Genomic DNA, 13,008 nt, shown 5'->3' on the forward strand with positions numbered 1-13,008 from the left:
AAGTTTGCCCACCCCTGCCCTAGAGAGATTATTTGTACAATAAATTACAAATCTATATATATATTCAATTACCCTCTCAAGGCTCTACCCATAAAAATTGGCTTTTTTTCAAACCACGCAAATGATGATGCAACCTAAAAATAGATAAGGCGAGAGGTGAAGTTAATGACATTTTGATTAAATGATTGATATCCTGAGGATTTAGAAGACAGAACCAGTGTCAATGAACATTAGAGCAACAAATTTAGAGAAAATAATTCCCATCCAGAGCCTTTAGGAAAATAATTTCATGGTGAATCTAAGAAAGAGTCATGGCAAATGCGTTGTGCCTATTGGCCTAACGTTCTGCCATTACAAATAAAATCTCAATCTAATCTGACAAAAAAACGTGAAATATATTTAGAGGGAAATGAAATTGTGCGCGGTTATCGTTGTGTCGAGTAATCAAACTGGGTATTGCAAATAATTGTAATTTCAGAGGTTGTACTTTCTTTTTATGTACTCTAATAAACGAATTGAATCTTCTACTTAGGTACAAAGTGTGAGTACTGTACTTTAGCCAAGTGTGTGTGCCACTGAGTTGAGTTGTTTTTGGTTTCAAGTAAAAACGTCCTCCTCGTCCAGTGGTCCATAAACTGCAGTTATCCGCTAAACCTTACAGGGGTCGCTGTTGTTTTTCTATGACGCAATCGACGAATCTGTGCTTTGCCGGGCGCGCCACTTCCGCACTCAATATCAACAAGTATGGCGAAGACGTACGACTATTTGTTTAAACTGCTTTTAATTGGTGACTCCGGGGTTGGAAAGACGTGCGTCCTGTTCAGGTTCTCCGAGGACGCCTTCAATTCTACGTTCATATCGACCATAGGTATGTATAAAGTTGATTGAAGCAATGAATAGTGCGCCTAGCGGTTTGGTCTATTTGCTGGCAGGCTAATTACGCTATGTGACATTGACAATTGATGAGCTGTCACTAGTTTGCCTTATGGGGATATTTCCTAGGAGCTCCGTTAGACAAAACATTCCCTGGTGGTTAGCGTTGCTATTTGCAACTAGCTGCTATCGAGCCAGCGCGTGTTTAGCTACGATTAGCTGTCGACGCTAACGCAAACGTCAGACACGGAATAATTTTGTCGTCCTATATCCCTCATACGTGTGACATTTCTATACTGTTAATAACATAGTTTGTGACTGTCGTGTTAGAATAGTGAGCGAACTATCTGCTAAGATTGACGTGTACTATCGTCCCTCCAGGCATAGATTTCAAGATACGGACAATAGAGCTCGACGGCAAGAAGATCAAGTTGCAGATATGGTAAGTTGAGTCTTCTGATACTCATGCATCTTATTATTTCGTCGAGAATAATTGGTCTCAGTTCCTGTCTTTGCTCATGTATGTTTTTACTGCAACGTAATCTTACACGTTCTACTACGCACTATAGTGTATATGTGATGAGGGAAATTGTCTACTTCCATTTAATTTGCCTACGAATTATTTATTTACTACAAATAATGCGTTAATGTTCATGTATCTATGCCAGTGACCTATAGTTATATATAATTCAATGGCTTTAATCCACTAGTTGCGTGTTCATTTGAACAGGCTCACGTTTTACACCAATAATGAGTGAATTCTGACGAGGTTATCATTATTTCACCGTGCCTTGCTTTTTGTGACATTTTTCTAATGTAAAATGCGCACCTTGGCTCGTGTCAGTAACACATAAAGCATTCATTTTGATATTGTTCTTCTACACAGGGATACAGCCGGTCAGGAGCGCTTCCGAACAATCACGACAGCCTACTACAGAGGAGCCATGGTCAGTATGTGTTCAAGTGGGACATATTATTGAATATGAAAGCATAAGATGTCTTTACAAATGCAATGGGTTACCCAATAGGCTGTTTGTAAGCTCAATTGTATGAAAATCAGAACAAATTGTAAGTTTAAAATTTAGGTCATTAAAGAAATACTGTAGCATGGTGCTAGATGCAATCTCAAATTTCCCCATTGTGGGACTAATAAAGGACATCTTTATAGGTGTGTCAAAAAAAACAAATTAACATCGCTTTGCCAAAACTTCAAGTAGAAGTCAGGCATCCAAAACCACCTCATCCTAAACACACCCCTCAACTATTAAATCCATGTGTGTAATTATGTCAATAAGTGCCACAGTAGTACTGTATTGTAACTTACCTTTCGAGCAAAGTTTATGTCTATTTCGACCGCAATTATAGTTTGTGAGCAGCAGAATTTTTTATTGTTGCTGAAGATTTCTTTGGAGATGTCTTCAGTGGAAATATATTCAGCAAATTCCTCTAACAGGGCAAGTTGAGGTGAGGTTGAGGGCGTTTTTACTTTTTGTGATATTTAATACCGGCTTACAAACTGGCGGCCAGTGAGAAGTCATGCTTCTTCTTCACACTGTAGATGAGTGTTGCAATCCTCATATGGAGTGCTGCTGCTCAGCATGCGTCGCGGCCGAAAAGGGGAACTACAGTACTGTACAATATGAAGTGGTGTGTGGTAAAAATATATGGCATTTGACGATTATTTATGACATGCAAGCAGACGCACACAAACAACCGTATACAAACTTCTGCATTTCTGTCTTCAAGCCCCCGTTCTCACGCATGTGAACTCCCAACTGCAAACTGATGAATGTTCAGTATGAGGGCGGACGCAGACAGTTTCATTAGGCCACTGTGACATAGACTTGTCACGATACTAAAAGTTCAAACTCAATGTCAATACCCATTACCCAAGATAATACTCAAATCGTTTTCAAATACATGCAGTTAACAGACTGACAAATACTGTAAAAAGGCATAAAAATATTTTCATTAAAATGAACAAGACTGCTGCCGCCAAACTGGCCACGCTTAGCAGCTGTAAAACATAGAAGTGCAAGCGGGGTCGCAATTTCTGTCTGGTAGACTGCGCTGTTTGCAGAGTGCGCGCGGTGAACGCTGTGGGCACGCACTACAGTATCGAAGCCATGACATATTAGCATTGTATTCTGATATGGGGTATAAGTATCGATCACTGCCAACTTTTTTAAATTGGGGAGAAAAGGAGTAACTTTAAACGTAAATGCAGCGTTTGTTTTTGAGCTTCAATAACCTTTGGCACCTTTCTGTACAGGGAATTATGCTTGTCTATGACATCACCAATGAGAAGTCTTTTGAGAATATCAAGAACTGGATAAGGAACATAGAAGAGGTATCCATGACCTTTCCATTCTCACTCATGCTTTTGGTTTGGAATAGCACTTAATTATTTTCTTCTTGAAAAAGTACATGATTCTTGTTCTATTGTGTAGGAATTTAGAATTTCCCAAAACATTTTCCCATTAATTGGGGATTTAATCTTGTAACCCCAAGAAAAAAAAATCTCCCAAAATGTACTTTTTGCTTGCTTTTAATGACCTATTGTTTGAATAAATTTGACTTTATTCACAATGAATGTTGTCCTAACTCTTGTTCCAGCATGCGTCATCTGACGTTGAGAAGATGGTTCTCGGCAATAAATGTGACATCAATGACAAGCGACAGGTTTCCAAAGACAGGGGCGAAAAGGTAAGAAACAACCTAAGAGAATATGCAGTGGTACCTTGAGATACAAGTGACCCGACTTTCAAGTGTTGTCATTTGGCCAATGGTTAGCTTTGATGTGTGAGCGCAAACTTAAGATACAGCGGCATTGTTATAGCTGTGTACTCAAATCACTTGACAAACAGAAATTTGGAAAAAAAACAATTCATCAATTAGGCAAAGAGGCTTCAAACTGTTTTAATTCCACTGCCACTTGAAGTTTAAGGTCAAACTAAATATAAAGCAGAATTACGTGTGTATTTAAAACAAAGAAAAAATAATTTGCCTAAAGAACGGAACACTAGCTTAATACTTAATTATACAATGAACAAATCCATTGACATGCTAATGGTTGTCATCAATAGTCATGGTTTTAGATCCCTTTAAGCAGCAGATGATTGTTTGAAAAGTGCTTTGTTACAACTGCAGCTGTTGTGAAATGTGTTGTGTAAATAAAGTTGTATGTTATTGTATTGTACAGTAACTTGTATAGGCAGCTATAAAAATACTCAAGGGCATATATTCTTTATCATCAAAGCATCTTACTGAGTTACTTACAGTAGCAGTAGAAGAATTACAAATCTTTGTCTGCATGACAGTACAGTTTTTACTGCCTCCTGGTGGCCAGGGCGGGCACACCAGAAGGAGCAGCACATATATTTGGACTGCAGCATAAAATTATGATGCACTGACTGTGATTCTTGACATTCTTTTCAATTATGAATTTTATAAAGTACAATATTATAGATTGCTGTTTTTATTTTCTTATTTAAAAAAAAAAACAACATTTTTTTGTGGAAAGTTGACGGGTGAGTTACCAGCATGGTCACAGGACGAATTAAACTTATATCTCAAAGCAAGATTGTATTATTTTATTTTTGCATTGTTTTGAAGGCTCTATTAGAACTCACCCTGATGTGATTCCATGCAATTTCCTTGTAGCTAGCTTTAGAGTATGGCATTAAGTTCATGGAGACGAGCGCCAAGGCCAACATCAACGTGGAGAGCGTAAGTTCCAAAACTTCTTTGACCACAATAGTTGTATGCATGTATTGCATTTAAATGTGATTCCATGTATACTTGCAGGCCTTTTTGACACTCGCCAGGGACATCAAGTCCAAAATGGACACCAAAATGGTAAGGAGAACGTTATGATGCACGGAATGATTGATTGTTTTCCAACATGATTGTCATGATGGTTTGTACAAGACCAACATTTGGTAGGCACGCCTAACATGAGAAAATCCACAATAATGACATTTTGCCTAAGGTTACACAGGGAGTCTGCCATTTTGATTTGAAATGGTAATTTATGTACATTTAAGAGCATCAGACAACTATAGAATGCAAATACGGTCCCAAAGACATTTTCACTTAGACAAGTCATTTGGTGGGCATGTCTATCTTGAATAGAACCACAAGAAAGTCTCAAGACCCGATGCTCAATAAGCCTGGCATTTGTTTTGAAAGTTGCCATTTTCGGGTTATTTTGGCCATTTCTAGAGGTCCTTAAAAGACAAATTACACTTGCTGCCCCCAAACCCAGTTTCACCTAAACATACCGAATAATTGCTGTCTTGTGGAGATTGGAAACGCACAAAAAGTACATTTTAGTCTGAATCCGCTATTATAGACCAAAGGCCATTGGGGTGAAAATAGCTTCTGTTTTTTTAAGTTCTGTTACCGCCATCAGGGTGTGGATGAAAAAATGTGATAAAATAGGGCACAAGAACCTTCTAAAAATTCCAGCTGTTGAACATTTGTGTTACCTAAGGAGGGGAACACACCTCAGGGAAGCAGCCAAGGAGTGAAGATTCTAGAGCCACGGAAAAAGAGCAGCTTCTTCCACTGCAGCCTCCTTTGAGGACCGCCGAGGCCTTTTTACCGAAGAACCTGCTCGAGCCCAAATAAGACTGCTTGCTTGGGAGCACTTCCTTTCGTTTCTTCTCCTCCATAGCAGTCCGCACTAAAGCAAAACCGCTTCTTCTGAGTGCTTCCAGCTGGACAATCGTCGTTTACAGGAGATCTCTGACGTCTGGGAGGGGCGCTCGGAGGAGGACAACAACGAGATGTCGCACAAATAACAGGCTTGTACTGCTGTTTTTTTTTTTTCCTTTTCCATACTTCACCAGGTCATCAAAGGTGTTATTTTAGTTGTTGTTTTTTTTATACATTCCAAGCCAGAAACTGACAAGCTTGAACCTCAGGCAGACAGCGATATTTAGCTGTTGAGTATAAAGCAGGTTTGAAGTCATTGACGAATACACAACAAGTTTGACATTGTGGTTAGAGTCGTTTTGGTGAAAAAGTACTTTTGGTGGCAGTGCTTTGAAAATTCAGCCTCTTTAGGAAGTGGAACTGGCTTATGTGGAATTTGACAGTCATGTTTATTCTGAATAGATCCACGAAAATGCACAGGAGGTTAAATCAAATTTTAGGTTTCAAAGCCATTTTCACTTTGTGAAATTTGGGTGTCATGTCGGTCCACAAACATGTTGCTAAAAAAATACATTTGGTAGCAGTGTTTTATAAGTTCTACCCCCTACGCCAGTTTTACATACTAATGTGAAATTTGGTTTGTATTTTTGTTATAAGTGGGATTCTAAAAAAGTATCTAACTGAGAGGCAGTCTGCAATGTTAGAGAATGGCATTTTTGGGTGATTTTGTTGAAAATGTGTATTTGTTAGCAATGTTTTGAAAATTCATCCCTTAAAGCCAGTTTGACATTTGTTATCCATTGTCTGTATGACTACACCCACAAAGAAAGTCTCGAAATTCAATGCCCAAAAATACACAGAAAGTCTGCCATTTTGCTTTGAACCATACAATTTTGGGGTCATCCTATACGTTGGTAGCAACCACCTTATTTAAAAAAATAAAATACAGCACACAAAGCCAGTTTGACCAAGACAAATGACATTTGGTCCCATCCTCTGGAGTGTTATGGAAATTCAGCCCTCAAATGCATTTCTTCTAAAATTCTGACTTTATTTAAAGATTTTCAGAACTGACGACATGGACAATAAAGGAAGCAGACAAGCGATAAAAACTCCCCATCCCACCCACCAAGACTCAAAGCAAAAAAAAAAAAAAATGGACATAAAGGGTAAACATGTAGAAATCAGTACATATCAACAGATTTATACTACTGGAGGTGGGGAGAAGATGTGATAATGTCCTTCCACTAGCATATTTAACAATGTTCTCTTTCACACGGAGATATCCCACATCTGAGCTGTAACAGACTATGTATGTGCCTGTGCTTTTTAGACAGTGCTGCGACTGTGTGCGCTTTTGCAGATTAGAGGCAATTGCTACCTCCAAAGTTGGAAAATGACCATGTCAAAAAATGGACCTATTGGAAAATGGCGATTTTGACAGCCTGGGTAGGGGCCCATTGCTTGGACCGCTCGCTGCTTGTTCAGTTAAAATAATGGATCTTTGACTTCGATAGCTGTCAATGGCAGTGAGTAATTTATCTTTAGAAATGCAGTAAAGTCCCACTTTTCCGGGGGGGAGAAATATTCCCAGTTGTATAAATGTTCTAACTTGATGTTTTCTGATTTGATACGGTGTCAAGCTAATATGACGTTTCTGGCAACATTTTGAACCCCTCTTCAGCTCTCCTCGCACTTTAACATAAACTCCATTACATATATCCTTGGCGTCTTATAAGGGGTTTTAATAGTTCTAGGGCAGTATTTGACTGACAAGCTTATCTTGATTCCTGTTTCATCTATTTATTCAAAGTTCTTTTTTTTTTTCTACAGTATTATTTGTAATATAAATAAATAAATAAAAACAAAATAAAATTTAAAGGCAAAAGTACTGTTCCTGTTCAAAAACAATCCCAGTCAGACTTAGTATTTTGAAGAAGCACGTACTTGGTGTTAAAATGCAATCCAACCCAGTAACGCTGCTATTTTTTGTTTTTCTACACGAGTATTAAAGCCACATTGAAAAAAAAATATAATATATATAGTCATCCCTCACTATCACGGTTCACTTTTTATGGGTTTAATCACTCACCTTTTTTTTGTACAGCAAAACAAATTGGAAAACATCTACTGTGGATAGAGGGAGGAACTAAACAGTCGCTACCTTTATTCAACACTCTAACACTGTCGCTGGACACCAGAGTTGCTAAAGTTGTAGCCAGTTAAATAGCCATTTATTTGCACATTTTCAGACGCTCACTTACACGTCACTCAAAAGTTCAGTAGAATGCGTGGATGGCGACCCAAGTGCAGAAAAATAACACCTACCTCCCTTATGCATACAGGTGGGTGCCAAAATAATAGAATATTGAGAGAAAGACCTTTTCAATGTTTTGTCTCAAAAAGCTAAACTTGTATGTATTAGTTCACCACACACAAAGTGATATATTTCAAGCCTTTGTTTCAATGTTGATGTTATGGCAGAAAGACAAAAAAAAAACAGTATTTCACATAATGGCAATATGACAAAGTTCAACATTGTAGGCTCCCTGCATTCCAATCTTTTCAGCTAATTAACAAAACAACCTTCGAGGTTTTTATCCACAAAACGCAACTTTCTGACTTGGAAAAAAAAATCTAAATTTATTTTCATAAAAAAAGACTTAATTATTGTGTCAGAATGGTCTTTTTTACTGATGTGGCTCTAATACTCCTTGGATAATGTCTCTGCTCTTACAGGTGTTTTAGTCTTATACTTGTTGAGACACAATATTTGCGTGTCTTATGAGCCGCATATCCTGTGTGAACAGGCTAAATATGACCATTTTTTTTGGCTTTGTCTTCAAATCTGACATTGTCATATTTTCACATACATTTCATACATTTTGAAGTATATGACATAGTGAATATTCTATTGAGAGATCTTCTTGTACTGTACTTTCTACTTCCAGTGTGAAGATGTGTATCTGCCGTTTTTAGAGATGTCTACTTTTTTTTGAACAATAAAAAAAATCAAACTTAATGCTTCATTATTTACGCCTGGCCGAAAGTTAGTGGAAAGTCAGCCAAGGCAATTTGTGTTGCAGGAATTGACCTTAACCCCTTCCAAAACAACTGGACCAACGAAATCCGCTGAAGAACCTTCTGGTCCAGCTTTCTTTTATAGTAAGGTGTAACTTGGAAAATAAATGTTCAATCTGAAACATCCTCAAGCAGAGATCCAACTCCACTTCCGACATTTGTCAGTATTTTAAAATCCCTTTCCTTATATTCTTATGTGGAAGGTGCTGTGGACACAAAATGAGATAATGGAGTAAAATTACGCATCTGAAGTACATTAAGTCAGTCATGTAATTGATAGAACAAATTTATGAAAAGAACCTTTTTTTTTTCTTAGCAGGACTTTGTATTCCTTTGGAAAACATGTTACTTTCTGCTGCTGCCCACTGTGGTTGCATGGTATAGATGGTATATTCAATATAAGGTATAAATTTGGACTGAAGGACCCAACCGTCCTATCACGTTAATGCATGTTGATTGTCTTTGTGATCTATTCCGTGCGTGTTGCTCAGTGTGACAGAAATGCCCAATCCGTGTATCACCTCGCAGAATAACACACTGAAGACACTCAAGCTGAGAGGAGGGGGCCCAAAAGATTAAAGTGTATTTGTTACATGATAAATAGTTAAAATAGAAGAGCATTTATTAATCCCGCATTGGAGAATTTTGCATTGTTTCAGCAGCAATAGTGAAAGCAGGAAATTGAAAAGTAGTATGCCAGAGAAGAAATTTGTACAAAACGTACACTGCACAAAATAGAAACCTAAAATATTATCCGTGCTTTAATTAGCCAATCCATTCTATCGGAAAAGTTTATTCATTTTGAGTGCTGATTTGATGTTTAAGAGCTGATTAATCGACTCCAATTGACTTGCTTTTTACTATAGTTGTAAATAGAATCGATAAAGGCTAATTAAATTCAACCGAAAGCCAGTTGTGCTTTTCATTAAATATATCAGCGGTATTACTTTTTGTTTGCACAATTTTGCACCCGGGAGTGAAAACATTTAATTCTGACTTGAAATGTGCACAATAACAATTTGTTTAATCGCTATTTCTTTTCTTATTTTTACCAGTAAGGCATTTCTAATTGAGTATATAATTAACCTATTCAGAAATTAAATCATTTTCAATTAGATATTTTTAAAATGAATTTTCTATCATGATATCTACTGTTTTCCATGAAAGGATGCAAATGATACAGTGATGTGAATTTTGGGTCATATCGCGCAGATCCACTGTGCACCTTGGCCATCAAGGAACAATATCAGACAGACGTCGATTTTGTACACGGAAGTCCGTACAGTATAGATGTCACAGCTCCTCGAAGAGGATATAAAATACAACTTTGCACTGTTATAATGAATGTCTAAATGTGTTGCTGCACTTTTTTTGTTCAAATATCAGCTGAAAGTGTTATAAATGTGTTTCCCATTATTTGTTAGTGTTATCATTAAGCGAGTTGACTGAATGCTAAACTATAAGCTTGTTTTAAATAAGCCAAGTAAATTCTTTTAGTTTTTTTGTTTGACAGTAAATTTCAACTGGGAGTGGCATTACACAGCCAGAAGCGTCTATTTTTCCCAAGAGTTGTTTACTATTTGCCAAACTGCTGCTATTGTGAAGTGAGTTTAGTTCACTGTACATCGTAATATTTCAGCCATACCCACCTGAGGAAGTCCGGTGCCCGGACAATCATGTGCTGAAAGTCCTCCAGTGACAGCCGGCCATCATTGTCCATGTCGGCCTCGTCTAGCACCTTCTCGCACACCATGCGCACTTCGTCCTCGGTCAGCTCGTTGCGCGTAAGTTTGTTCAATGTCTTCTCCAGGTCCGACTTGCAAATAAAGTCGTCGTTGTTGAAATCTTCCCAAAAAGAACGGTGCCACAAAGTTGTACAGGTTAACATCTGTTGCAACTGCATCTTACTGGTGAAAATAAGCTAAATGTGAGATGAATTAAGCCTCTAAATCCCATTTCACACTGCACTCAGTGTGAAAGTAGGGCGGGTTATCAGGTCAGATTTTGTTATAATATTGTTTCCATGTAAGTCTATCAGCCACTTAAAATCAGTGGCTATATCTGCAGTCTTGACAAAAATTACTGTATGGGTGATTATTATGTAAATTAGTCCCACTGTTCCATCCATCCATCAAAATGCACAATGTCACATTTTCATAAATAGACCTCTCAAAATAATTACATGGTTGTCTAATTTCATAAAAAAAATCTGCAACCATTTAAAAAGTCAGTTTTTCACGTTATGTCCCCCTCAGTAGTTTACCATAAATCTTAAAAGCATAGTAAGCCTTGAGATCCCGCGGCGCCATCTCACTCAGAACTGAGAACATGTCCAGGAAGTCGTCCAGCGTCATGTTTCCGTGGCCGTCCTCAGAGAAAACCTCAGCGATCCTTTGGCGGAATGGGTTGTCCTGGACAGCCAGACAATGCTACTTTACGCCATTATCGTTGTCCCAATCACGGTTTCTTTTTACAGTACAGTGGTGCCTTGACCCGACTTTCAAGTTATTGGAGATGTGAGGCGGCTTTTTGCTTTTTTGCTCTGTCATTCAAGTGCACACTTCAAATACTAGAAATGTGTCGGATAGAATAAATAAATATTCCTAAAAAAAAAAGAGGCTTCAAGCTGCTTATTGACACTCTCGGTTGAACATTCCTGTCAAACTAAATATAAAGACGATTACACACTGTGTATTCAAAACAGCCACATGGATTATCCTTCAGTCTGGTATTCTAAGGCTAATGCTAACGTGCAATAATTAGCATAAATGCCATATGTTACAATTACAACCCTCTAAGCTAGTGGTCGCAGCGAGCCTCAGTTGGGAAAAAAACGTGCATTTTACTAATGTTGAGATGCTAATTGTCTCGGTCGCATTACGCTAATATTAAATCGAAACACACAAGCTAGTGAAATCAATTACAATAGCACATACAGGGCCTGTTCCTTCACATTGAGTGGCGAATGCCCGCCCGTCATTGAGTGGCTAATGTGCGCCAGTCGTATTCTTTGATTTTTGAAAGGGGTCAAGTGACAGGCGTTCTTTTCAAAGAATTCTGTGGATAAATTAGTCATTAATTATGAAGGCAGACGGAGGGACGGCGGGGTTGCAGCGAGTGCGTCTGGCTACCTTCAATTCGGGCATGCTGCCAATCAGCTCATATGGTAGCTTCACATCTGGCTGCTCGGTGTAGTCAAGTGGAACAAGTTGTGGCGCCAGATCGTGATAGCGGTGAAAGAGTCTGAAACCGGTACCATACACCAGCTACATGTTACTCTGCTGTTATCAGTCGAGATGAACATTATGATTGAGAATAGCAGCCAACCTTTACTCACCTGAGAATTTCTTTTCTTGTAAAGTATGTACAGTCCTGGAAAGAAGTCGTAACGTCACGGGTTGCTACTAAAAACATGATGCTGTCTAACTTGGTGAAGCAGCATGGGGTTCACTGATTTTTTTTTTTCCAAGTTTACTTATAATTCATTTTGTGATCATGCTGACAAAGTCAAAATCATTTTACCATAGAAATGAATGCAAATGCCATTAATCAGTTTCAGCATCCACACCCAAAACAAAAGATTTTGTTTTTTGACTAGAAGAAAAATACCACTGTAAAATATAGATAGACTACATAGCATATCAATGTCAAAACATATTTCTAATAGTCTTATGTATGTTTTCTTTGACTATATTTTATTTTAAATTTTGTGTTTAGGTTTTGGATGATTGAACATGCTACAGATTATGCTGTAACATGAACATTTTCCGTTCGACTGATATAGCCACAACATTATTGTGAATTTTTCCCTTTCAAATATTCCCCTATTTTTTTGTTGTTTTGTTTTTCTGGTAAAAGGAAAAACTCTTTAAAAGGGATGTTAAAATGTGTTTCTCTGAATCTGCGCGCCGGCTACACTGACCTGGTAGGCATCCAGCTGCCTTGCAGTGAAGACAGTCTGCTTATTCCCCATGTCGGAGCACCTGGACGCCCAACCTGGGTTCCATCGTCGACGTTGTATGGCACCAGGTGGGCACTGGCAGATATGAAATGGCGGGACAAAAGCGCGCCAGGGCCGCAGGGAGGCGAAGCGGGATGGAGGGGGCAGATCAGGTGTCGGGCCGCCTCGGGGCCCCCATTTGGTGGCCCTTAATAACATGGTTTCTCCTCCGATGTGACTGGCAGCTCCTTTTGTAAGCGAACAAGGGCTGCCGTCCAGCATCGTGCCAAAAGCTATCAAACGCTCCTTTGGTGCCACTCCAGGGCCGACGCCTCCGCCGACGCTCGGGTTACGCTCCACTCAGACGCCCCTTTCAAGGCTACCTAGCTGTGCACAGTGCCAAGTCACCAGCTATATTATTGAACCAAATGTCTCAGTTGTTGAGTCGCATTAAA

At 38.7% G+C, this 13,008-nt stretch overlaps 2 protein-coding genes across 2 annotated transcripts; one reads left to right on the plus strand and one right to left on the minus strand.

Annotated features, from left to right (window-relative positions):
- The first annotated feature begins 645 nt into the window (after positions 1-645).
- Positions 646-5,905, plus strand: LOC148325904 (ras-related protein Rab-8A-like). The gene is made up of 8 exons (XM_088311272.1): positions 646-868; positions 1,255-1,315; positions 1,760-1,820; positions 3,146-3,223; positions 3,490-3,579; positions 4,537-4,602; positions 4,681-4,731; positions 5,369-5,905. The coding sequence occupies exons 1-8, from the start codon at positions 745-747 to the stop codon at positions 5,456-5,458; spliced, it is 621 nt and encodes a 206-aa protein (XP_088167398.1). The 5' UTR covers positions 646-744; the 3' UTR covers positions 5,459-5,905.
- Positions 5,906-8,797: 2,892 nt separating this feature from the next.
- On the minus strand, positions 8,798-12,586 carry cib3 (calcium and integrin binding family member 3). The gene is made up of 6 exons (XM_088311642.1): positions 12,536-12,586; positions 11,951-11,985; positions 11,745-11,856; positions 10,877-11,024; positions 10,263-10,458; positions 8,798-8,819 (listed from the first exon to the last, which is right to left on the minus strand). The coding sequence occupies exons 1-6, from the start codon at positions 12,584-12,586 to the stop codon at positions 8,798-8,800; spliced, it is 564 nt and encodes a 187-aa protein (XP_088167768.1).
- Positions 12,587-13,008: the final 422 nt, after the last annotated feature.

This window comes from Idiotropiscis lumnitzeri, chromosome 12 (assembly GCF_059441095.1).
Source record: "Idiotropiscis lumnitzeri isolate Australia: NSW breed Sydney's pygmy pipehorse chromosome 12, RoL_Ilum_1.0, whole genome shotgun sequence".
NCBI lineage: Eukaryota > Metazoa > Chordata > Actinopteri > Syngnathiformes > Syngnathidae > Idiotropiscis > Idiotropiscis lumnitzeri.

What these genes read in the sequence shown, in the direction of transcription:
- LOC148325904 (XM_088311272.1), top strand. Translation starts at nt 745, where the DNA reads ATGGCGAAGACGTACGACTATTTGTTTAAACTGCTTTTAATTGGTGAC. An exon ending in CCTACTACAGAGGAGCCATG is followed by an intron (nt 1,821 to 3,145) that starts GTCAGTATGTGT and finishes CTTTCTGTACAG; the next exon opens with GGAATTATGCTTGTCTATGA. An exon ending in CCAAAATGGACACCAAAATG is followed by an intron (nt 4,732 to 5,368) that starts GTAAGGAGAACG and finishes GTGTTACCTAAG; the next exon opens with GAGGGGAACACACCTCAGGG.
- cib3 (XM_088311642.1), bottom strand. Translation starts at nt 12,586, where the DNA reads ATGGGGAATAAGCAGACTGTCTTCACTGCAAGGCAGCTGGATGCCTAC. An exon ending in GCAGCATGCCCGAATTGAAG is followed by an intron (nt 11,025 to 11,744) that starts GTAGCCAGACGC and finishes CTGGCTGTCCAG; the next exon opens with GACAACCCATTCCGCCAAAG. An exon ending in CTATGCTTTTAAGATTTATG is followed by an intron (nt 10,459 to 10,876) that starts GTAAACTACTGA and finishes CTTTTTGGGAAG; the next exon opens with ATTTCAACAACGACGACTTT.